The 23843-nt window shown below is 42.1% G+C and overlaps 1 protein-coding gene across 13 annotated transcripts in view; it reads left to right on the top strand.

Annotated features, from left to right (window-relative positions):
- Positions 1-23843, top strand: part of ERC2 (ELKS/RAB6-interacting/CAST family member 2) — a 530269-nt gene that overhangs the window by 361031 nt on the left and 145395 nt on the right. For all 13 annotated transcript variants that reach the window (XR_013835709.1, XR_013835710.1, XM_079964988.1 and 10 more), the window contains one exon: positions 17641-17775. Coding sequence is in view for 11 of the 13 variants with exons in the window: in XM_079964988.1 (XP_079821114.1) it covers positions 17641-17775 (135 nt within the window). In the remaining 2 variants the exon portion in view is untranslated. The remainder of the gene's footprint in view (positions 1-17640; positions 17776-23843) is intronic.

The following is a 23843-nucleotide window of genomic DNA, read 5'->3' as shown; positions in this document are numbered from 1 at the left end:
CTGTCCATATACTGGGTGTTATGACCCTTACTGACAGAAAACAAGTGGGAGTGTAGGGTGCAGAGAAATCCTGTTCAAACTATAAAGGTAAGAGGCTCTGACTGTATGTTGTCTTATCAGCCTTAGAAGACAACACTGCTTTCTATTGTATGCTTTCTGTATTATGTTTTGCTTCTTATATTTATCGGATATAGTATGAAATATATATATATATTAAATAGTCCTACGATTCAGATAGTCAATGCTATTAAACTTTGTGGATTAACCCAATATAACAAATTGTCTCATAGAGCTCTGTTGGGATTGGATTAATGCCAAGGGCTCTGATTGCATCAGAATGTGTAATGTATCACAGACACATACTGAGATTGAATTGCCAAAACTCAAATATATCCAGGTTTGCTTCAGACATAGATAACGATAAAGCATTCTAAACAATCTGGTTGACTCCTCAAGCTTCCTTCTTCAGGTGAAGACTAATTGGCTCGGCAATGTTTCCATGTGACATTTTCAAAGAATGTTGAAGGTCAAACTCTTCCTGAAATGGCTAAGAACTTTTATTATGCAAGGAAGGAAAGTAATGTTGCCAGGCCCCAATGATGGATATATACAGGAGGAAGCCAACTGTCCACAGAGAGGGAGCTTTGTGTTCACTTTTCTGCTGTCAGACAAGTCTCTTGGCAATTCAATTTAAAATCTGAGTTTTCTGTTCAGTAGTAGAAATTGCTCCATAGAAAAGAGCATGCAGTGCTCGTTCTGTGTGCTCAGAGCATAGTTATTTCTCATCCCTTATTTGGTTTATGCTTCCCAATAGCTCCACATACTGCGGCAATTACTTAAAAGAAAGAAATCTCAGGGTGTATATGGTCGTCAGCTGCAGGTCTTACATTAACATTTGTTGTTTAAAGTTTTTTTCCCTGCAAATGTTTCACCCATTGGATAAAAAGGTTTATTGCTTGGGTTACATATTAGTGGAAGGACTTATGTCTGTGTGATGGATTTTCCTCTCTCCTCAGGCCCGGTCCCCACAAATCTGCTCCAGAGGCTTGGGGAACGTAAGGGTAAACAACAGAGAGAGGAAGTCCTGTTGTACAGGCAGAAGTCATTACACTAATGGCATGACCTTGTAGGATACATCACTTTATGTATCTATCATGGGCTGGATTCAATTAAACCGGTGTGCTAACAGTAGCTCGTGTAAAGACTCCCACTAGCAGAATGGGGCTTTCTCCCCATTCCCTTGTCCTCCTGCTGTGCACCCCCAATACTTCCCCCACATCCACTCAATGGCATTGGGGAAAGACCCAGAACAGCATGTGAGGGGAAGAGTAGGGAGATTGTTCCACCTGGGAAGCAGAAATGCTTGCATTGAAGAAACTATCTTAATAGCATGACATTGCATCCTGCCCCATATTTTTAATTTGTCCTTCCTCAAAGGAACTCAGGACAGCATACATGGGCTACCTTATCCCCATTTCATCCTAGCTACTAACCTTTCGGGTAGGTTAGGCTGAGAAATAAGGACTGGCCTTTGGCTTCACAACTGTGCATGTGCAGGGATTGTAACCCAAGTCACTTCTGTCTATTGCCCGTTGGACATTGTTGCAAGTTGTAGGGCAGCAGGCAGTGAAACGTGAGTGGATATAGCAGCGAAGTCATTCCATGCTTCAGGTGTTGTTAATGCTACTGCTGAAATTATTTAGCAGTTGAGGGAAGCTGCAAAGGAAGTAAAAGCCTTAACAGCCAGATCCTAAGCATGCTTACTTGGAAGGAGATTCCATTTGATTCAGTTGGATTTGCTTTAAGGAAAAGTGTACCTAGCCTGGAATTCTAATTACACACATGAGAACATGCTTAGGACGGAACTGTGCAAATTGAAGCCTTATTAGCATAAGGGGCTAAAAAAGTGCTTGTGCCAAAACTCACTATTTAAATTTATTCAGATTAAATGAAATTCTGTTTTTAGCTCCTGCATCATATACAGAAAACACTGTAATAACTGCAAAATGCTAAAATATCCTCGGAAGCATTCACTGGGGAGGTCTAATAGACTCCAATGTGTTTGGAGGACAGTATTTAAAATGGCATATTTAAGACTCCTTAAATCTTGTGCCTGTCAGCTTTTGGTCTGTTCATTTAACCAATGGAAGGATATAATGAAGAAAGCAGAGACCCAGCTTAGAGAATATGCCTGAAGAGAGCAGATTGAAAGGGGACATAAATCACATATATTGTAGCTATGCGTCAATAAAAGAGCCATTCTGAGTTTTTGGAGAAGTCAAAACATGTCTTGAGCCTGGCCTCCATTGAATTGGTGTGGTTTAACATGTTGCGGTTTTTGTGGCCAACATGATATGTTCAGGAGCCCATTTGCATGTTGGTGGATATGAAACAACATTCTGGTGCAGAACTAAAGGGAACTCTTAAAGTTTTTCTATCTGAACATATTTTAAGATTTAGCAAAGTTTGTCAAAGTAGGTTTGTAGCAAATGCAAAGAAACCAAGCTAGCTGTGAAGCAAGCAGTTCATGAATGTTTGAAATTCTAATTGTTTGGCAAACCTATACATCACTTTTTAAGTATTTAATCGTCCTAATTTGTATTTTAGAATTGTGTACGCTCCCAATAGGACTGTACTCAAACCAAATCAGTGGTTCATTAGCAGTTGACAAAATAAAATATCTAGCTAGAATTCCTTTTGAGAATTAAAAGATAAATGCTGCTAAATGAAATCTGTACAATGATGTAATTCTCTTTGAAATGATTTGCTTAAAAACTATAAATACATTTTCTTGAAGGGTTGTTCAGAGTTACTCGTGTGTTTCTCAAATGTCTTTTTTAACTGTTCGGATGGTCAGCCAAAAAATGTAAATGGAATTGGCCAAAAACTTCTGGAGAGCGTTTTACCCTAGACATGTTCCAGTCACTCCAAGATCACAGGTGTCCACAATATATCAGCCACAGACAAAGCTAGCATTTGGCAATCTTTGCTAACTCATTAGCTCACTACTTCATAGAAGGATTAAGAACCAAAAAGGTAACTTTGAAGTCTTACAATAGCAGAAGTATATAAAAATTAACATAGCTAGCAATCTTTTCTGTTTCATTTGCCAGGATATCCTGGTTTTTCCAGTGCAGTTGGCAAGTATGTCATCACAACATTGTAATCAAATAAACAAAGACAGTGGCAGCTGAATTTGAGTATGACCTGGGAGGACAGGCTATGTCAGCCCCTTCTGTGGGCCTCCTTGATGTGTTGCTGGGGACATTGCATGTCTCTCACTTCCTGACATAGGTCTCCTTGACTTACTTTGCGTAGATCAGATCTCATCAGGTACTCATCCCTGGAGATTTCATCAGGTACTGATCACCTTCGGATGGTGGCCCTGATTATGTTTTGGGCTGAGAGTGGTTTCTTGTTCCCGACCCTTTACATGGTTCCCTTCCTCTACCATAGCTTGGAAGTCCTGTGTGTGAGGCCTAGCCTTCTTGGGCTTCTAAGGCTTACTCACAGGCTATGCCCACCAGAACAGGAACAGTACACTAGGTGAACCTTAAGCCTGTTTACCATAGCTTCTGACACTTGAGGTGTCCCCTTGAGGACCCCCTTACTTTTGTGATTGTAAGTTGTTTAAAACTGTTTTACTTTTTAAAAAATATTAAATTTAAACTATTTGATATTTTAATAGTTTTAAATATTTAATAGGGGGACCTTAGAGTGAAGGGCAAAGAAAATAATACTAATACTGTACTACTAATAATAATTTTGCTGCCTGAGGTGAGGAAGAATTTGAAGCTGACTGGTGATGAGACAATATCCACTACTGTTGCTGAAAGCAGCAGGCTAGAGAGGGTGGAATATATGCTCCCTGTCTTACAAAGCACAGTCTTCCAGCTCCTTGGCATTGCCCTCCACCTCCCGCCAGCTTGCAGTGATCTCACTCTGCCTAATGTTAGGGTCAGTCCTGCTTCTGTAAGCTTTGAAGAAAACAGGCATTTAATGATTCCCTGAGGAAATTCCTTTATATGTATACATGGAGTTAGCAGAGATAGCAATGTCACTGTCAGTTCTACCCATCTTTCCCTCATGTGTGTTATACAAGTGGAGTGTTATTTAATGTTGGACACCTTAAATTGAGCCTGTTTCTCAATTTTATTTTCTGTTTCTGTTCAAACTATGGCACATATAATTTAGCATTGAGATGAATTTTCCATGCAGCTGTATCTTTAGTTTTTCTTTTAATTACAGACGCAGGAGGTCCCAGCATGCAAATTAACCATAACCCGAACACCCCCAACCACCTCCACTGTCATTATTGTTGCTCTGGGGATTGGGGGTATTCCTCATTCACACAAATTGTATTACATTAGTGTCAGATGTGTAGAATTAGATCCCAGACAATATCTGGGAGGATTTGTAACCTGAAATGTGATCTGTAATTAAGTATGATGATGACAATGATGATATTAATAAGTAAATAGACCCCAAAGGGGCCAATTGTGCACGCATGCACTTAAGACTTTCTTGAGGGTATTTCTGCAGCAAGCTGCTCCTTAACATTTTTCCTCCCTCATATTGCACATTGCTGCAAAGATCCTGGCTTGTGTTAAGCCAAAGCTTCCTGTTGCATCTGAACTGGCTTGATAGCCGGAAAATAACCCAGGATCACATTGTACATTGATGCAATTAATGGGAATTTTTTAAGCATGTTGTCAGGGAACTGCCATCGGAAAGACAGGAGGTGGAGGGGCTCTCAGAAGTCAGGAGAGACTCAGCAGCGGCGGAAGGCACCAGCAGGGGGAGAGGGGGAGATCAGGGAGAGAGAGAGACGAAGGAATGGCTCAGGGAGTCTTCCAGCGATAACAGCGGAGAAGTCTCAGGTCCTCCCATAGGTACACCCACTCCTCGCCGGAAACTGTCGCGCCGAGAATCTAGACGACGCGTTTCCGTCAAGGAGCTTTTATGCTGGAGTAGATTCCGTAAACGCCCACTGTCGGATTCTGCCAGCGACTGAGGGAGCCATGCTTAAGGGCTCCGCTAAAAAACAGAGCCTTGCTAAGTTGAGCAAACTCTGAGGGACTAAGCTTTACGCACAAGCAGCTCATCATCCCATCACAGCAATCCGACAGTCTCTGAAAGCCGCTTGTGCAAAAGAGGCATCATGAGCAACCCAACCGGAGCCGGAGACGCAGGAGGAGCTGGAGCGGGTCCAAGCCTGGAAGAAAGGTACAGGATGTTGGAGGTCCAGCTAGCGCTGCAAACGGCTAGGCTCGAGGAGAGGAGGGCTCAGGATGCAGAAAAGGGGAAAGCCACCCCACTCACGAGGAAAGTGCCAGGATTGGTGCAGAAGTTTTGGGGGGATCCCAGGAACTATCAAGCCTTTAGAACAGAGATGCAATATGCCCTCAATCTGCAGTTTGATGACTTTCCCGATGAGGAATCAAGGGTAGCGTTTGTGATTGGCCATCTCGAAGGGGGGGGCGAAAGACTGGGTGAGACCCCTGATGGCAGCTAATAATGACGCCCTAAAGGACTCGAGGAAGTTTTTTCGCGCCATGGACCTGATGTTTTCCAGCGAGATTGAGCAGGGAGTGGTGCGCAGACAGTTAATGGGGTGTAAACAGGGGAGCCGATCTGTCCGTGAGTACTGGACTGAGTTCACCATGTTGATCCATAAATTGGGATGGGACCTGTCGGCGGAACCCATACAAATGCTCTTTGAAGAAGGGCTATCTTCAGCGGTGAAGGATGAACTTTCCCGGGCGCCCAGGGCGGAGTCTATGGACCAGCTGACTAAATCAGCGCTGGCCATAGGAGCACGCCAGGAGGCGAGAGCTTTGGAGAAGCGGGAAGGGAAGGGGGAACGTTGGAGGGATTTCCGCATTCCAGAGATTCCCGAGCAGCATTCCCCGCCAGTAGAGCCGATGGAAATTGGAACAGCGCGCGCGCGGGCAGTTTCAAACCCCAGTGAAGGGCGGAAGAAGGAGGGAAAGGGCGCCAAGAAATGTTTTCTCTGCCAACAGCCAGGTCACTTTGCCAGAGTCTGCCCACAAAGAAAGGAATGGCAAGGGATGGCGGGAGCTGTTGGGGGGGAGGAGGAGGGAGTTAAGGAGCAAGTAAAAGCCAACGCCTGGCTGCCACCATCGGGGCACAGCAGCCAGGCCAAAGAGCAGTGAATGTGCCCACGCCGGAACCACCCAGACCAGCGCTTGTAATAGAGGTGTCGCTAGAGCTGCCAAACGGACACCCACTAAAGATAAAGGCGCTATTGGACTCAGGCAGCTCCTGTAATTTTATGAGTAAGGAGTTTGCAGCCGAACACCAGATACAGACTATCCCTCTAAGTAACCCTTTGCAGGTGACCACGATTGATGGGAGGGCGCTGTTGGGAGGAGAAGTTAACCAGCAGACTGTCCCAGTGATAATGAGGGTGGCAAGACACACGGAACTGATAGCGTTTAATGTGGCCACCTTGGGAGGAGCGCCCATTATTTTGGGAATGAGCTGGCTAGCGCTGCATGATCCGCTAGTGGGAGTTAAGGGAGTTCATTGACAAGAATCTCAAGCGAGGTTTCATCAGAGAGTCACGAGCGGTGGGGGGCAGCCCAGTGTTCTTCGTGGACAAAAAAAATACTAATAAACCCAGATTGGTCGTGGACTTCCGGGCCCTAAATGCAGTGTCAGAACCAGTGACTTTCCCCATGCCCAGAATCGATGACATTTTGACCCGGGTGAGGAAAGGGAAAATTTTTACCAAGCTGGACCTAAGGGGGGCATACAATCTGATACGTATGAGAAAGGGAGATGAGTGGAAAACCACTATGTTCACCCCCTTGGGGGCCTTTGAGTACCTCGTTATGCCCTTCGGTCTACAGGCGGGCTCGGCCTGTTTTCAATCGTTCATGAATCACGTCCTGGGACCATTGCTTTACAAGAACTGTGTAGCGTTCTTAGATGACGTCCTGGTGTACTCAGAGAATGAGGAGCAGCATGTGCGAGATGTAAGAGAGGTACTGAGCAGACTGCAAGAAAACCAGCTGTGGGTGAAACTGGAGAAGTGTCAGTTTCATACCAGAGAGGTGGAATTCCTGGGGTACCGGTTGTCAGACAAGGGATTGGCCATGGATCCCAGCAAGGTTCAAGCGGTACTGGAATGGAAGACACCGAAAACTAAGAAAGACGTGCAAAGGTTCCTGGGCTTCGGAAACTTCTATTGCCCACTTAACGGCGCCCATCACTGATTGTCTTAGCAGCAAGAAGAAATTTGTCTGGACGGAAGAGGCGCAGCGAGTGTTCAAAAGATTAAAGAAGGCGTTTGCGTCGGAAGAACAACTTTTGCACGTGGATCTACAGCAACCAATGAGAGTGGAGACTGACGCCTCAGACCGAGCGGTGGGGGCTGTGCTTCTACAGCCAGGAAAAGATACGTCGGAATGGAGACCGTGTGCCTTCTTCTCGCGGAAGTTGAACAAATCCGAGAGGAACTACACCATATACGACTGAGAATTGCTCGCCATTCATGAAGCGTTCCGGAGATGGCGACACTTGTTGATTGGGGCGCAGCACAAGGTCCAAGTGCGGACCGACCACAAAAATCTGGAGTACTGGAGAACTGCCCGAGTACTGAACCAGAGACAAGTGAGATGGGCCCAGGAGTTCTCCAAATTCCATTTTGAAATTCGTTACGTACCAGGACCAGAGAACGTAAGGGCGGACGCTCTCTCTCGAAAACCTGAGTATTTAGAGGGGGAGGGAGCGCCTGAGGAAAGGCATATCATCCCTGAGGACTACTGGGTGTGTGGGGCGGCATTGGTGGGGCAAAGAGAACTGGTAGAGGGCACCAAGAACGATGAATACGCCCAAGAGAAACTCAGAGAACTCAGGGGGACAGGGGAGAACACAGGGGGGTTTGAGGAAAAGAACGGGGTGTTGTATTACAAAGGGGCACTGTACATACCTGATGGGGAACTGAGGGGCAGAGTGCTCAAGCAGTTACACAACAGCCCCACAGTGGGGCACTTCGGGCAGCACAAAACCATGTGGTTGGTTACCAGGGAGTTTTGGTGGCCCAAGGTGAGGGAAGACGTACGGGAATATGTTAGGGGGTGCGACAGGTGCCAGCGAGCAAAAGGGGAGAGGCGGGCACCAGCGGGGCTATTGGAACCCTTACCCACACCAGAAAGGCCATGGGAGGCAGTATCCATAGATTTTATGACGGACCTGCCAAAATCCAAAGGGAAGACAGCTGTCATGGTGGTGGTAGACCTATTAACTAAGATGTGCCATTTTATAGCCTGTTCACACGCGGTCACAGCGGAAGAAACCGCCAAGTTGTTTGTAGAGCATATTTTCAGGTTGCATGGCGCCCCCTTGAGGGTGGTCAGCGACAGAGGGAAACAATTTACTTCCAGGTTCTGGAGGAAGCTCATGAGCTTACTGCACGTGGAAGTCATTTTTTCCACTGCCTGGCACCCAGAAACAAATGGGCAGGCGGAAAGGGCAAACGGGATTTTACAACAATACCTGAGGTGTTATGTAAATGACAGAGAAAATGATTGGGTAGATAAGTTGGCCCTGGCAGAATTTGCCTACAACAACGCGGAGAATGTGTCCACAGGGATAAGTCCCTTCCTGGCTAATTATGGGTGTCATCCCAGGGCATTTCCAGGAGAAGGAGGGGAGAGATGGAGTGTCCCGGCTGCAGAACACTTTGTTGAAGAGATGGAAGCCATCCACCGGCAACTCCAACTTAACTTAGAGAGGGCCAAGGAAGAATACAAAAAGCAAGCAGACAGAAGCAGAAGGGAAGGTGAAACCATAAGGGTGGGGGACAGGGTGTGGCTATCCACCCAAGGACTGCCGTTCAAGGGAGGGTGTAAGAAATTGAGACCCAAACGGCTGGGACCCTTTGAGGTCATACAACAGGTCAACCCGGTGGCATTCAAACTCAGATTACCCAACCACATGAAACTGCACCCAGTATTTCACAGGTCTCTACTGTCGCCATACCGAGAGGGGCGAGAGTGGGGGGAACGTGAGAGGGAGGTTACTCAAACACCAGTCATAGAAGAAAGGGAACGCAACATGCATGTGGCAGAAATCATTGATTCCAGGTGGAAAGGGAATCAGGTGGAGTATTTAGTAGAATGGGAAGGGGAAGCAGAGTCGGAAAACACATGGGTACCGGCAGAGGAGGTCAATGACGAGGTTTTAATAGAAACGTTTCATCAACGGTTTCCAAGGAAACCTCAGCCCGTGGGACGGTTCAGGAGGGAACACTTCGGCACCACCGATGAGGAAGAAGAGTTTGAAGGGTTCCCAGAATCAGGGCTGGAAGAGGGAATAGACGGGGAAGAGGACACAGGGAGAAGAGACGGGAGGCAGTGGAGAGAAGTGTTTGAATCCTCTGATGATGAGGAGTGTTCTTTCCGGGGTTTTCCATCCTCACCGCCAGCAGGGGAGGGGGCGGGAGGGGGTGAAGGGGGCCCTGGAGGGGAGGTGGATGTCAGGGAACTGCCATCGGAAAGACAGGAGGTGGAGGGGCTCTCAGAAGTCAGGAGAGACTCAGCAGCGGCAGAAGGCACCAGCAGGGGGAGAGGGGGAGATCAGGGAGAGAGAGAGACGAAGGAATGGCTCAGGGAGTCTTCCAGCGATAACAGCGGAGAAGTCTCAGGTCCTCCCATAGGTACACCCACTCCTCGCCGGAAACTGTCGCGCCGAGAATCTAGACGACGCGTTTCCGTCAAGGAGCTTTTATGCTGGAGTAGATTCCGTAAACGCCCACTGTCGGATTCTGCCAGCGACTGAGGGAGCCATGCTTAAGGGCTCCGCTAAAAAACAGAGCCTTGCTAAGTTGAGCAAACTCTGAGGGACTAAGCTTTACGCACAAGCAGCTCATCATCCCATCACACATGTGCATAATGCATAGCTAACGCTTGATATTTCCCTATACTGGCTTCTCATATGCAGTGCTGTGTTAATGTAGAAGACTGATGCTTTTGCAACAACAACTTGATGAAAACTTGTTTCAGTATTGAAACAAGTCCTGCTGCTTTCTGCTATTAAATAAAATGAAATAAAACCTGGATAGAAACAACACAGAATTGAAACTTAAAGAAGTTTTCTGCAGTTTCCTGAAAAGAAGAAATCATACACCTGCATTGTGCACTTAAGCTAACATTTTAACTGTAACCATACTGACCTAGAAGTAATTCACATTGAATTCAATGTGATTTACTTCAAAACGAAGGTGGTTTAGGATTGCGGCCCAATCAAAATAGGCACAAGGAAGAATTAAAAGCATACGTTGTATTACTAGCATATCAAATATTGGGGGAATTAGTAGTTCTACTTTTTTTTCTATTATGCAACTTATCTGCTCTAATAGTTTAAATATGTATTAAATAATTATTACAGAAAATTGTCTGTTTAATAATTTCCTGTCATAAAAAAAGGGCAGGCTTCACATCTTATATTGCCTGTAAATATTTAGGTCCTTGGTCTATACTGTCTCCAAGCAGCTCTGTTTTCAAAGTGTTAATTATATATTTTAGCCCACTTCTTTCCTTTTTTGTTCTCATATCCTTCCGTGTAATTACCACGTTTAGTATTTGGGACTGAGGCAAATACTTTTAGCATGAGCATAGCGTATTCATTACTGACTACACTTTATTGTGTGTTATACACTTTTAACTTCTAAGACTTGTACCTACTTAGGAAAGATATGTGACCACAACAGAAAAGTCAGATGGGTTGTGTTTAAATCAATATAACTCAAGTCACAAATGTCACAAAAGCTGAAATGTAGTCTTAGTACCTCAGATAAGTGTCTGGCACCTGGAACTACAGTTTTCATTCTGCCACACATCTAGTATTGCAGCTGCTGTTTGTGAAAGGACTATTACCCACCAGTATTTGAAAGAAGGAACTATATTATGTCCTCTCAGTTTGCCTTGGAATAAGCCATGCCTGTTTTGTAAAATTGTATGGTGACAGGTGTCAGAATTGTTACGATTAATTCAATGCCAATTCAGTTTTAATGTGAGTGAAATAGGCTCATTGCCCTTCAGCTACTGTTCAAATTAGGCAATCCAGACTTTTGATAGGGAAATTGCCAAAATGGCTTTCTAAAAATCATTTCTAGCAATATGGAAAGATTTGATTGTATGACTTTCAGGCAGATGAGACCACGCTAATGTAAGATATTTAAAAAGCAGAACCATTCAGTTAACTTTGGGTTCTTTGCTTTAGCACATGGGTTCATTTCTGTTTTGTTCTAGCTTGTTTCAGAATTATTTTTGTCTATCGGTTGGAGAGCATAACATAATGAAACCTTACTACAGGTTCTCTTTCCACAGTTCTATTTTCTGTATCTTCTTGCTAATGCAATAGCATGTAATTGCTCTATAATAGAGAATCATAGAATTGTAGAGTTGGGACCCCAAGGGTCATCCACACATTCATTTTTGCAACTGCTGGATCAGGAGTAGGGAACCTGTGGCTCTGTAGATACTGTTGGACTGCAGTTCCCATCAGCCCCAGTCAGCATAGCCAGCAGTCAGGAATGATGGCCGTTGTAGTTCAGAAACATCTAGACTCTGCCAGGTTGCCATACGTCTGGAAATTTGCAGACATACTTGGAATACTGCGGCCAAAAGCAGTGTCCAGGCAGAAATCAGCTAAATGTCCGTGAAAATCAAAACATATAACAACCGATATTGACAATGTCATTTTTGCCAATTTCCCTCAAAAATAGCTCAAAAACATCCAATTTCTTTGCAATTTTGCAAAAAAAACCCAAACGCTGATCAAAACTAAAGAAAGCTCAACAACTTTGGCAAAAGAAAGAAAGAAAGCGTAATAAATTTGCCTCCCCCCAATGTTTTTAACAAAAGCACCTTCATCTGCTTTACTCTTGGCTTATAAAGAAATTGTACTTTTTAAGGATATATAACCTCTGGGCAATATATGGGATAAGCTACAGTCACTTTGTCCAAACATAGCTCTTGCCGTATATTTTATCAATGCAAATACTTCCTTTATTGTAACTGCTACTTTATCATAGGTACAGTTTTAAAGCACAAGAACGGAAATCCACACCCATGTCGATAATGAAAGAATGGTTGCTGTATGTGAAGCACTTTAACATGCCAAATATTATTGAAATGTCTTAGTAATGCCAGACATTGGTATTGTTTGTCCCAGTGTGCATGACTTTCAGCTGACCTCAATTTTCAATTGCTAGTTTGTGACCCCCAACAGTCTTGCCCAGTTTTGCACTGCATTTGCTCAGGGGCATTGCTGCTGTTGGAATCATGTACTCCTTCCTTTCAGAGTCAAGAAATGGTGTAACTCCTGCTTTGCTTGCTGCAATGCTTTCATGACATTATATTTTGCTGCAATGTAAATTGTCACCTTTAGGCTAAGGACATTATGGCTGTATTTGGAAATCATTTAGCATAGTAATTGCTCACACCTGTGCGGTCCCTTTTCTTCTTCTTCATCTTCTGGTAGGGATGGGGTTTGCTGTCCATCTTTTTATCACACTATTGTAACTCAAACTCCATCTGTTGTGGTTTGCATTTCCTTAAACTTATATGATATTGGCCCAGTCTAGCTGTTTGCTCACATGAAAACCAATTGGCTTGGCTAGTGGGTGAATGAGTGAGCAGTGTAGAGCAGAGCTCAAATTAAAGTTTGATTATTGCAAAATTCTCCACCATTCCTAGCTTCTGAGACATCATGGTCACGTATTTGTGTTTGCATCCCATACATTCATTTCCTTACGATACAGAACAGAGGAAGAACAGCAAAGTTGCACGAGTCACTGATCATTTCATTGGAATGTCATTGTACTAGACCTCAGATAAGCTACTGTAAGCAACTCTTTAAAGCAGTTTCTAATTCTGTCTGTGAAGGGGGAGATACGATGAAGAAGTTCTGCATGGGAACCATAACTGTGTCTTTCCTGTTTCTTAGCAGCAAGCCTTAACTATTTTTCCACTTCTAAATCCCAGGCACAAATATTTTATTCTTCATCTGATCTGGATAACTGATAATGATATTTTTTGCTGACCTGATAAAGGTATTTTTAGATTAGTATTTCAATATTACAATTTTAATTTGCTGTTTCTTCTTTACTAGCCAACCCAGATAAAGCTTTCCTGTAGAACTGCTAGAGAATATATGTATTAAATGAGCCTGAGTATGTAGCCTGGGTCAGGGCTGCAGCATATAGGGCTAAACTGCTGTGTATCTTACAATGGGGTTTTTGAAACAAGGGACTGCCTCATATTCTTAACACTGATGGCAGGAATCCACACTCATGACTGAGAAGTGTTGCTTATGGAAGAGCAGTTTTGCTCAGTTTTCTACTTTTGGCAATGACGTCAGATGTTGCTTCTGTCCTTGCCCCTTCAGAAGGGGCTTTTCAAGACCTCTCAAGGAGGCACAATCAGCTGCTCTGGAAATGTGAACTGGAAGAGCCTCATTGTGCATGTGGCTCTTTGGATCCCAAACCATACATGCCCACATCAGTTGATTTAATTTGCTGCTTCATTTACTGTGCGTTAATATTATGTGAACCAATGTGTTCTTTAGCAGATGGTTGTTGTTTTGGAAAGAAGTTCAGTAAAGAGGTTAGGCAAACTAATATATGGGATCAGTAAAAGCAAGCTTGTGTATATATAGTTTGTGTGTCTGTCTGTCTGTCTCTCTGTGTGTGTGTGTGTGTGTGTGTGAGAGAGAGAGAGAGAGAGAGAGAGAGAGAGGCAGTCAACAGGGGAAAGAATCAGATTCTCGCTCACAGCAATGCTGAAGAGAAAAGCAACAAATAAGCAATTGTCCTGTTAACATTTGGCATGATCCACATCTGTTTACACTTGGGTATTACACCTACGTACAAAAAGAATCATGATAAATGGGGCTCACTCAGATAGTCTTCAATAGGGTTCCAGTACTTGGCTTCAAAAGAGTCCGTTTGGGGCTATAGGAATCCTGTGGTAGGATTGCTGTTTGTGTTGGGTTGCCAACAAATTTTGTTGAGGTGGAATTTTGTGGGCACTATTGAAGCACAGGGCCCTGCTTTGGTGAAGCGTCCAAGCAATTTTGAGGGAAACATTGTTACTGGTCATGGTAAGACTAGAAAGAATTATTCCTAGGTGAAGGAAGAAATCCACATTTCACGAAGTTTCTGTCATCACCCTGTTAAAACCAAAAAGGAAGGGATTTGGAGTACTGGCAGAGAAGAACTATCACACAGTGCCATATTTAGGAGCCTATGTCCTAGGCAGCTGTCTGGGGAGTAAGGATTGGGGAACAAGGTGGCCATTGGCTTCATAGGGTGCTTGGCATAGGCTGCAGTTGGAAAAGTGTTACAAATGGTTCAACATCTGGCATTGCTGACCAGTGTGCCACATAACTTACATAAAAGCAAGTTGTTCATGCAGTATGCATTTGTGATATTATAAACACCATATTAATAATCAAACTTCATGAAATTAGTATTAAGGCCATATTAATGCACCATTAATTTTGTTGGTTTTGTTGTTAGTGGATCTCTGACTTTAAATTCTATATGGTTTTTACTGTATGGTTTTATGTATGACTCTTGTAAACCACTCTGATTTTTTTTAATGAAAAGTGATGTGTACACACGCACACAGTGCTTTTTTCTAAAGAATGCTTAGGGCTACTCTCATTTTGACTCAAGAAAATCACCATTTTATAGTTCAAATTGGGATGAATAAATACAGCAAATGGACAAAAGTACAAAGATTCACAAAATGTTTAGGGTTATGTGTACCCCTGCGTCCCCCCAGAAAAAAGCACTGTATGTATATTCCCATTTTCTATGCACGCAAAACTTCTGCAACAGGTTTTCATATGAATCTGGCCTGACATAATTCCCAAGAGAAGACCAAAATGTGACACATTCATTCCCTTGCTACTGTTTTCCTATAATTAAACTTCCTACTATTAAAACACAAAAGCAAACCATGAAGATAGACTTAAGAGTTTAAATGCTGTCACTACTTAGGCAACTGAAACCAATGTTTGGAAACATCAGTTAAAAATGCCTTGCAGAGGAAATCATAGTTCCACAGAATAATACCATGAACTGCATTGTTTACTTTATTAAGTATTAGTTGCAAAGGACTTGAAAGCAAAGTGCCGTCTTAATATATTGCTCCTGTATCTTCTGAAAAAATATGCTAAAATTTGCAGAATCCAAAACCCAATTGCATACAAAATTCAAAGTAATAAAATGTAGGTTTTATTCTACTTTCCTGTTCCATGTTAAATAGGAACAGATTTGGTCAATAATGGGCTTGAAATCATTTTTAAGGAAATCCAGGAAAGTGTAGGAAGTGGTGGCCCTATGGTGTCAGTAGGTGGCACTCTTCCCTCCAGATCAATACTGTTAAGCACATTTCTAAGGGACATAGTGCTGTTGGAAGTACACAGTCGTCTCTCTCCCCACCCCGATAAACTAAGCTTTTAAACACATGTGGTCAATAAAAATCCCATCGCATTTTTTGCAAGTGTAGAGGTATAAAGCCCCTGGGGGTCCTGGACAAATTCCAATCTAGTTAATTAATTTCTTCCTGGAATAAAACTATACCTGGCATTTCAAAGCCTACTGAACCTTAAAAGAATTAGTAAGTAAAACAGGCAGCAGTAATTCACAGTATTTGGTTTACAAGCTTGATAAAGATAATTATAATCATCCCGTGTTTTCTAGTTGCTTTTTACTCCCCTCCCCAAAAAATCCCATATCACTGTGGCATGTTTCAAAGCTTCAAACCACAGAAGACGATAGGAGTCCATATTATAAAGTAGAAGAAATGTCCCAGTCAAAGAATAGTTTAGTACAGAAATTTTCTTATAACTGAACCATGAGAGAAACCAAAACACAGCCTCAGACTCCCCCCACCCCCGTCACCCTTGCCAAGCAATAACTTACCTAAACAAATAATCTTGTCCCAAGACTACAATCAAGAGACATAAAAAGTGTGGGATTTGCTCTTAGCAGTAGTCATGTGCCTGCTTTTTCTATGATTTAGATTCCTCAGGAAGAAATATTAAAAGTGGTTTATTTATATTTCAGCACCAAATTAAGAAGATGGCATCATCCATTCACAGTTCTTACCCCATAACAAGACTAATCCCCAACACCTCATTACAGGAAACATTTTCAGGATTGCATATATCATCTTGTTTAACTAGTACATTTTTAAAGGGCACAGTTGAAAGGTAGGAAATTTAAGGCCGTTCATTGATAAGAAAATAAACAAATAAAACTTTAAGAATTTCTCTCAAAGCGGAAATATATTGTAAGGCTTACAGTAACCAAAGTGATATTTGTCAGGAACTTCATTGGTAAGAACCTAAGAGTATCTTCCTCCTCCTTCCTGGTAGAAAAAAACACTTCTTGTTGGAAACATATATATTTTGGGTAGCATCTGTCTTTAAACTATATTAGAATACTTAGCACTGTGTAGATGGGAAAGGTGTTTTCACCATGTGATTTGTTGCTATGTTTAAGACTCAATAAAGAATATTCAACTGCAGGTCAGTAACAAGCTTTCTTTATTCTACGGGTTGCTCCAATTTAGGATGCCAGCCGCCAATTCATATTAAATTATGACTTCAGTCATTTAGGGAAAAGTAAACCCACATTGCCCTCTAGATAACATTTTTGGCCTTCAAGAAAAATGTTGCATTAACCCCTCTATTAGGGTCAATTCATACATTATGTACATCATAGGGTTACTCTTGCAGTTGAGTTCCATGGCTGTATCACAGTAAAGAAATATACTTGTTTTATGCATAGGGATGTTTTCCCTGCCTCATTGGGCTCTGCTAGTCCCCAGATCCGACTCCAGAGAACCTGAACAGAAAACCAATGTCTACTACATTATCACAGATATTTTGACATACTTGCAGGGATGATCCTGCACCCAACCCCTAGAAGAATCTCCAGTCTGCCAAGTATTTTGTTAGACCTGCCAGGTCTCCTCATTTGGTTGTGGTCTGGTTTGGCCCAAATCAGGCCCACCTGTTCATTAAATGTCATCATTTGATGTAAGGTGTCAGGCAGGTGAAACCAGAGTGCCAAACTGACAAGCAAGATCAGGCACACACTGTAAGCGTGCCCCCAATTATTCTTTTCCAGCTGCTGGTAGACCGGCTTCATCTGCAGCAACAGAAAAAGACACCAAGTTCAAATGTGCTGAATTAAAACTGGAAAGGAAGAATACTTGTGTCTACCCAACTGCCATGGAAATTGGAGGGGAGGAGCTTCTTGCTCAAATGAGGCAGTAACTTCAACTTGCATGTTTTACGCAGTATGGAATAGGTAACCTACTAGGTCTAAGGTACATGTGGCCTTCTAGGTCCAAGGCAATGGAGGTCTGCCTGGCAGGCTGCCATACGCACTAGTTGGCTTTGGTCAGTTTGGCTGGACACAAGATGTGCAGGTAGGCATAAGAGTAACATCTCAGAACTTCAAATGAAATTTAGAACCAGCTATTTGGGGGTAGGTGTGGAGCAGTGTTCTAATGCAGACCCAGCTACCATTTAATTTTTATTAGTACATTTTAGCACTTAGTGGTCTTTTGTTTGCTTCAATCCTGACAGACGCAGAACAGGATGAAGCTGATGGCAGACAACTATGATGATGACCATCACCACTACCACCACCACCATCACCACCACCATCACAGATCTCCTGGGAGGACACAGCACTCCAACCACAGACCCTCTCCAGAACAGGTCAGTCATGTCTCTCCTTCCTTTACCTTCACGCTTACGCTTTTACCGTGCCAATTTTCAAGATAAAATAAATGTTCAAAAGAAAGAATAAACAATACAAGCGATATGCTCTTTGAACTGAAACTAATAGCTTTGTTATTTATTTCCATCACTCAAATAATCTAAACGTTTTCCTTCCTCTTTCCGTTTGGCCTTTTTGTTCCTCTTGTTATGGTTTTCTTTCCTCCTTTTGCTTTCATAGCATTTCTGAAGAGTCCCGATTCAACTATTAAAAGTAATGTTTCTGAGGAATTGCTTTTTTAATGCACTTTAGGGTTTTTGTTTAGATAGCTGTTCTCTTCAAGTATAATTTATTATGGTTGTCTTTTATTAACTCAACCTGTCCATAAGAATATAATTGGTTTGAGTCTGCTCACCAGTAGTAACATAATATATATATATATATATATATATATATATATATATAAAAGTAAATTTTCAGATACTTGTTGTCCTATGGTATCAAATTATCAAAACAGCTCAGTGATTTTAGTTGCTTCTGGTATTAGAAAGCAAACCTGAAGTATCATAGAGTGCTGAGTATATTTTTCAAAACATAGCATTGTTTGGCTTTGTCACACATTTTATAATAGAAACTGAGGAGAAATTGAAAGTGGCTGAGCTTAAGTGAAGGATCCATAAGTGAAGGATGCAAGTGCTTTACCCCAGATGGACTTCACACAGAAGTGTCAGAGAAGTATGAGCTTGGTATGATAGAAGAGGCAGCATTGGCTTATTATGTTGGAGTATAGAGTGCAGGAACTGAGCAAGGTGAATGAGTGTCAGGGTTCAACTCTGCCCATACAGGGAACCTGAGGCCTCCTTGGAGAAGGAGCAGAACACCAGCAACCCCCAAGAGCTATTGCATCCAAGCATACCTGATCTAGGTTGAGGTGTCTTCACACCAGTTGCCTATGTTCATGGACAGCTCTTGAAACGTTCTTGGAACCGTTCCCCACAGGAGCAGAGAGATGGTGAGCCAGGCTTTTGGCAAGGTGGCTTACTAGCAGTTCAAGTGAGGCTACTTGAGAGGAGGAAGAAACTTATATAAGTACCTGCCTGAATCAGGGTTTGGTTGAGAGCTTAGATGGGCATCCTATCTTGTTGAGCAGTGTGAAGAGTCCTGTTTGGCTGATGAAGTCAAAGGCCTTCAGGCCTTCATTGGGTCTGTGAAGGGGGGGGGTCCCTGCTCACAGCATTTTTCCTGCAGCCGGCGCAATGAAAAAACCATGCCAAAATTCATATTCTAAGTACTTTCCAGGTTTAATATTTCCAGGTCTCTCTGGCCATTTGTACATTTACGGGGAAGTGGAGCCTCTCTTAACTGTCAAAGATCAGACTCAGAGTAGAAAGAGAATAGCTAGAACTTGAAGATGTTACAAGCAGTTCTTAAATAGTAAGAATATTGTGAATAAAAAGAGCAGAAGAATAAGAAAGTAACAGATTAATGAAGCAAGAAAACACAGATTAATTGCTTCATTAGATTGTTATGCAGAAAACCAGCAAATAGATCTGTTGCTTCTTTGCTGTCAAAGAAGAACTGAAATGAACTGTAAATGAATTGTTGCCTGTTCTGGCATTTTTTAAAAGCATGAATCATGTGTTTTTCAGGTCAGGTTTGTTATTTGTCATTCCATATAGTTACTGCAATTTGATTGCTCCTTGTTTTTATTACACAAGTCTAAGTTTTCCACTCAGAACTGTGTGTTGCACTCAAAACTGCATCTGGGGTTTTTGTTTTTGGTGACCCAATATATAGTGCTAGTGTAAAACCACAAAACACTAGTAAACCTCTTATGGTTAAGTGGTATTTTTAATTTTTAAAAGAGGCGTGTTGCATGCATACTACCAACAGCTGCCTTCAGACTTTGGAAATGTATTAATGTACATTGGAAAATGTGCATTAATGCTAGCACTGGGGTAAATCCTCCAACTTTCATGGGGCCATTTCACTCCCTGAAGGGCCTCATGAGGCAGCCATTTTGTCTCCTGGCAAAGCCTCAGGGAATGATGGATGTTACATGGTGACAAACAGTTGTTTCTACTGGACCGTCCTATGGAACACGTTATAACAATGCTGCGCTGCTGACTGTATCTCCTTTGCTGCATGCTGTGGTGTCAAAGCTTTTGTTAAATAAACGAAAGAGACGGATGCACTCTGTGCTATCATAGTAAATTATTTCAGAATAGTAAGTCTCACTCCTCCCCCAGCACAAATTCATAGATTTTGCCCTACCTTGAAAATACTGTCTTTTTCATTTGCCCTTGTTGACTCTCCCACTCTCTTCATATTACTGCAGCCTAGGGCTAATTAATGTCTAATCCCTATCCTAACAGCACATATGCTTTTCTGGAGCTGCACTTATTTCTGTTACTTGAAATGTAGCCATTAAATGTGCAGTTAAATTCCTTTCTTTTGTATTGCCCATAAATGACATGGAATGCTGTGCCTCCCCCTTTACTCTTCTATTCCCTTCATGAACTTTTTTTGTGCTATGGGTTGTTGAAGCCATTTGTGATAGCTACTGTATAATATCAGCTAACAGGCTGAGTTTGGAAGAAGAGCTTCAGAGGAAGGAGACCATAAAGCTCACTGGTAGAGCAGATGCTTTGCATGTAGAAGGTCCTGATTCAATTGCAGGCATTTCCAGCTAGAAGGTCAGGGTAGGAAAGGCTTTGGCATGACACACTGGAGAGGTGCTGCCAATAGAGTCCCTTGCAAATAGCTTGGCCTGACAGAAGGCAGCTTTCCATATTCCTAAAACTGGTGGAAAGGATTCCCAAGGTTAAAATTGCTAAACACTTACTTGCAAGTTGATTGACACAATTTGCACCAGTCCCACCTAAGTAAGTCTAGGCTTTTGAGGGGAAACTCATAAGATTAGCGTTTAGCACTGAATTGTTTCTAGTGCAGCTAAATAAGCGACTTTTTAAAAATCTCCGCAACCTCCAGCTTGTTTTGAAGGTACTTGGCAAAGCTAAACTGGCAGCTTGTCAGTGCCATGTTGTTGTTGTTGAGTCATTTAGTCGTGTCCGACTCTTCGTGACCCCATGGACCAGAGCACGCCAGGCACTCCTGTCTTCCACTGCCTCCCGCAGTTTGGTCAGACTCATGTTGGTAGCTTCGAGAACACTGTCCAACCATCTCGTCCTCTGTCATCCCCTTCTCCTTGTGCCCTCAGTCTTTCCCAACATCAGGGTATTTTCCAGGGAGTCTTCTCTTCTCATGAGGTGGCCAGTATCAGGGCGATATTTCTCCTCAACTGCGCTCAGACTTTTTTTCCCACTGAATTCTGTAGGGTGCTGAAATCAGCTGCTCACATTATATTAGATGTGGAAGGTAACAAAATCCTATAGTTGACAGTAACCCACAAAAGCATATGGGCCACTATAGCCAATCATATTATATGACAGTGAGGGACAATGTGGAAGGAAAGGGCTTCGAAGAATGTTGTCACATTTATTCCCAGTGAGGGTCAAAAGTAACTGGGGGAAAAGGGAGATGCTTGTTGGCACACATGGAAATGAATCTGAAACAAGGCACATTGTTTTCACTCAGCCATACTGATGATATACCAGTAGGTCCTCAGAATTTTGTTTCCCAGACAATGACGTTTCTGGCTGATGTGTTCTTCTATTAAAGCTGTTAATTCTGGATGCATGTACAGGTCTAGGCATCACCAAGTTTTATTTGACCTTACATGTTTCCCATAAACTGACTCAGGATTAGTACATTGTCATATTTTCTTTTCTTTTTTAAAAATAAATGGCCCTATACATTTTTAAAAACATAAAGTCTTTTCAGGCCACAGCAAGTAAACATATTTGTTACAAGAAATTAAACCCCTTATGTGGCAACCAGCATGTAAAAAAAGAGTATTGTCTGCAACATGTAGAAAGGTTTTATAGTCTCAGGGCCAGTAGTTACATGTTTGACAACTCAATGCATCAGTTGTAGCAGGCTGCAGACAATAAGAAAAGATGCCTTATATCAGCTTTTTTAAAAAAAAAAAATCATAAGATGAGCACATTATTATCACTAGATTTACTTAACTCAAGTTGAGATGTTAATTCTTTGCACTCAGGGACATGAAAGGCATCTGTGACAAGTCTTGTCAGGCAGGCTTTTCCACTGAAGGAAGGAAGCCAAAAGAGTTTAACTCATGAACATTGGGAAGACTGTGTTGTGAAAGCATTTTTAATTGATACTCTTGTCCTACCAAGTATTCTAAAACCACTTCATTGTTTATAGATGTTAGTCATATTATGGGAGCAGTTGTATTCAGTTAGGAGGCTGTGGCCTTTCATTCAATCACATTCATACGGTCTGATTCTTGATCAGATGGCTGATGTGGTTGATCAGAAAATTTCATGATTCAAAAACGTAACAAAAGCAAACAAACAGACCCAGACATATCACTTGAACCTATTTAAGGACTAGCAAATCAGTCTATTCTCAGTCCATGTCACTTTCACATCTATTCACTCATCTCTTTTTCATTCCATTTCCACATTGATTTGTCAACTATATTAAAAGAATCAGTCTAATACTCATGGGATCTGAAACTAGGTAGTCCTTATGTATTTACTGATTTCTGAAATGTGAGAGGCCCATCAGCATTGGCATTCCACTGGCTCCAGAAGACATACCTGTCTGGGAAAGCATTGCTCTGAAATTGAACATCTGATCTTACTGTTTTAAATGGTTTTAAAAAAATGTTTCAATTGTCATGCTTCTTAACCAGTTTGCTTTATTGTATATTTAAATTAAGGATGTTTTAATGTTCTGTATATTAATTAGATATGGGTTTTATAATGGATTTTATAGTTGTAAACTGCTTAGAATGCATATTAGCATATAAGTGGCATATAAATTAATGCTGACTATATTATAATAATAATATTAATATAGTATACATGTTCTATTATTATTAATATGCATTGTCCTTAAAACCAGGTTAAATATCAGGGAACCAAACATTTTTAGTTATAGTAATAAATAAAGGAACACATGTTAATTTCTGTCTAGTTTAGATGTTGATGTTGTAATTTATCACTTATAGAGTGCCTAAGGTTTTCTAAGAGCTGCACAGAGATTAAAAGCTAAGGCATTCTCTACCCACAGGCTCACTATGGGGGGTGGAAAGACAAGCAAATTCAGAAGCCAGTTCTTGGAGTTATGAAATCTGAGCAGTATCATCTGATCTGGACAGATGATGCCTCCCTGCCTTTAAGCTCGCATGCACACACACAATCCAACAACCCTTAGTCCTCTAGCAGTTCTAGAGCAGCTGGGAGTTAGAGCCATGCTAAGATAATATCTTATCTTATTCAAAGGGCCCAGCTGTACAAAGGGGTGGCAGGAAGGGAAATCTCATTGTCCAGTGAAGGCAGTTGCTGCCACACCTTAGCTTGTTTCAAAAAGCACAATGAAAGCAATGAAAAGAGAGCAAACAGACAGTGAAAGCTGCATTCATCACCTACTGCTTATCATGGCATTGCTCCCAAAGACACCCTCATGAAGGCTACGCTGGAAGGCACCAGTCAATGTTACAGTTTTCGCAACAACTTTGGCAATGACACTTAATCCATTTGCTGTCTTCTACAAACACTGCATGAGCATACTGCCAGTAAGAGGCCACAGTGCCACCACCAGCATAGCCATAGCCCAATAGGAAGAAAGAACCCACACTCATATATTTATTTCTTTGTATTTAAAGGATTTTCAGACCCCCTTTCAGCCTAAACCTTTGAGGTTACTATCAGAAAAAATGAAAATTTGTTTGCTTAAATAAACTTCTAGAGGCATTTTCAAAATAGAAGTAGGCAGACAAGCTGCATGGCTGCAAATAAAGTAAAAATACTTAAAGCTTGTACATTTCATGTCCAGGAATTCCACAATCCTATGTGGTCACATCTTTGATCTAACATGACTGGCACTGATAATAAAATGGAAAATTTAAGAAAAAAACACCAAATTGAGCTACCTATTGCCTTGCAATCATCCTGTTGTATCCAAAATGTCAGCC

This window comes from Podarcis cretensis, assembly GCF_951804945.1.
Source record: "Podarcis cretensis genome assembly, chromosome: 2".
Lineage (NCBI taxonomy): Eukaryota > Metazoa > Chordata > Lepidosauria > Squamata > Lacertidae > Podarcis > Podarcis cretensis.
This window is presented reverse-complemented; position numbering and strand designations above follow the sequence as displayed.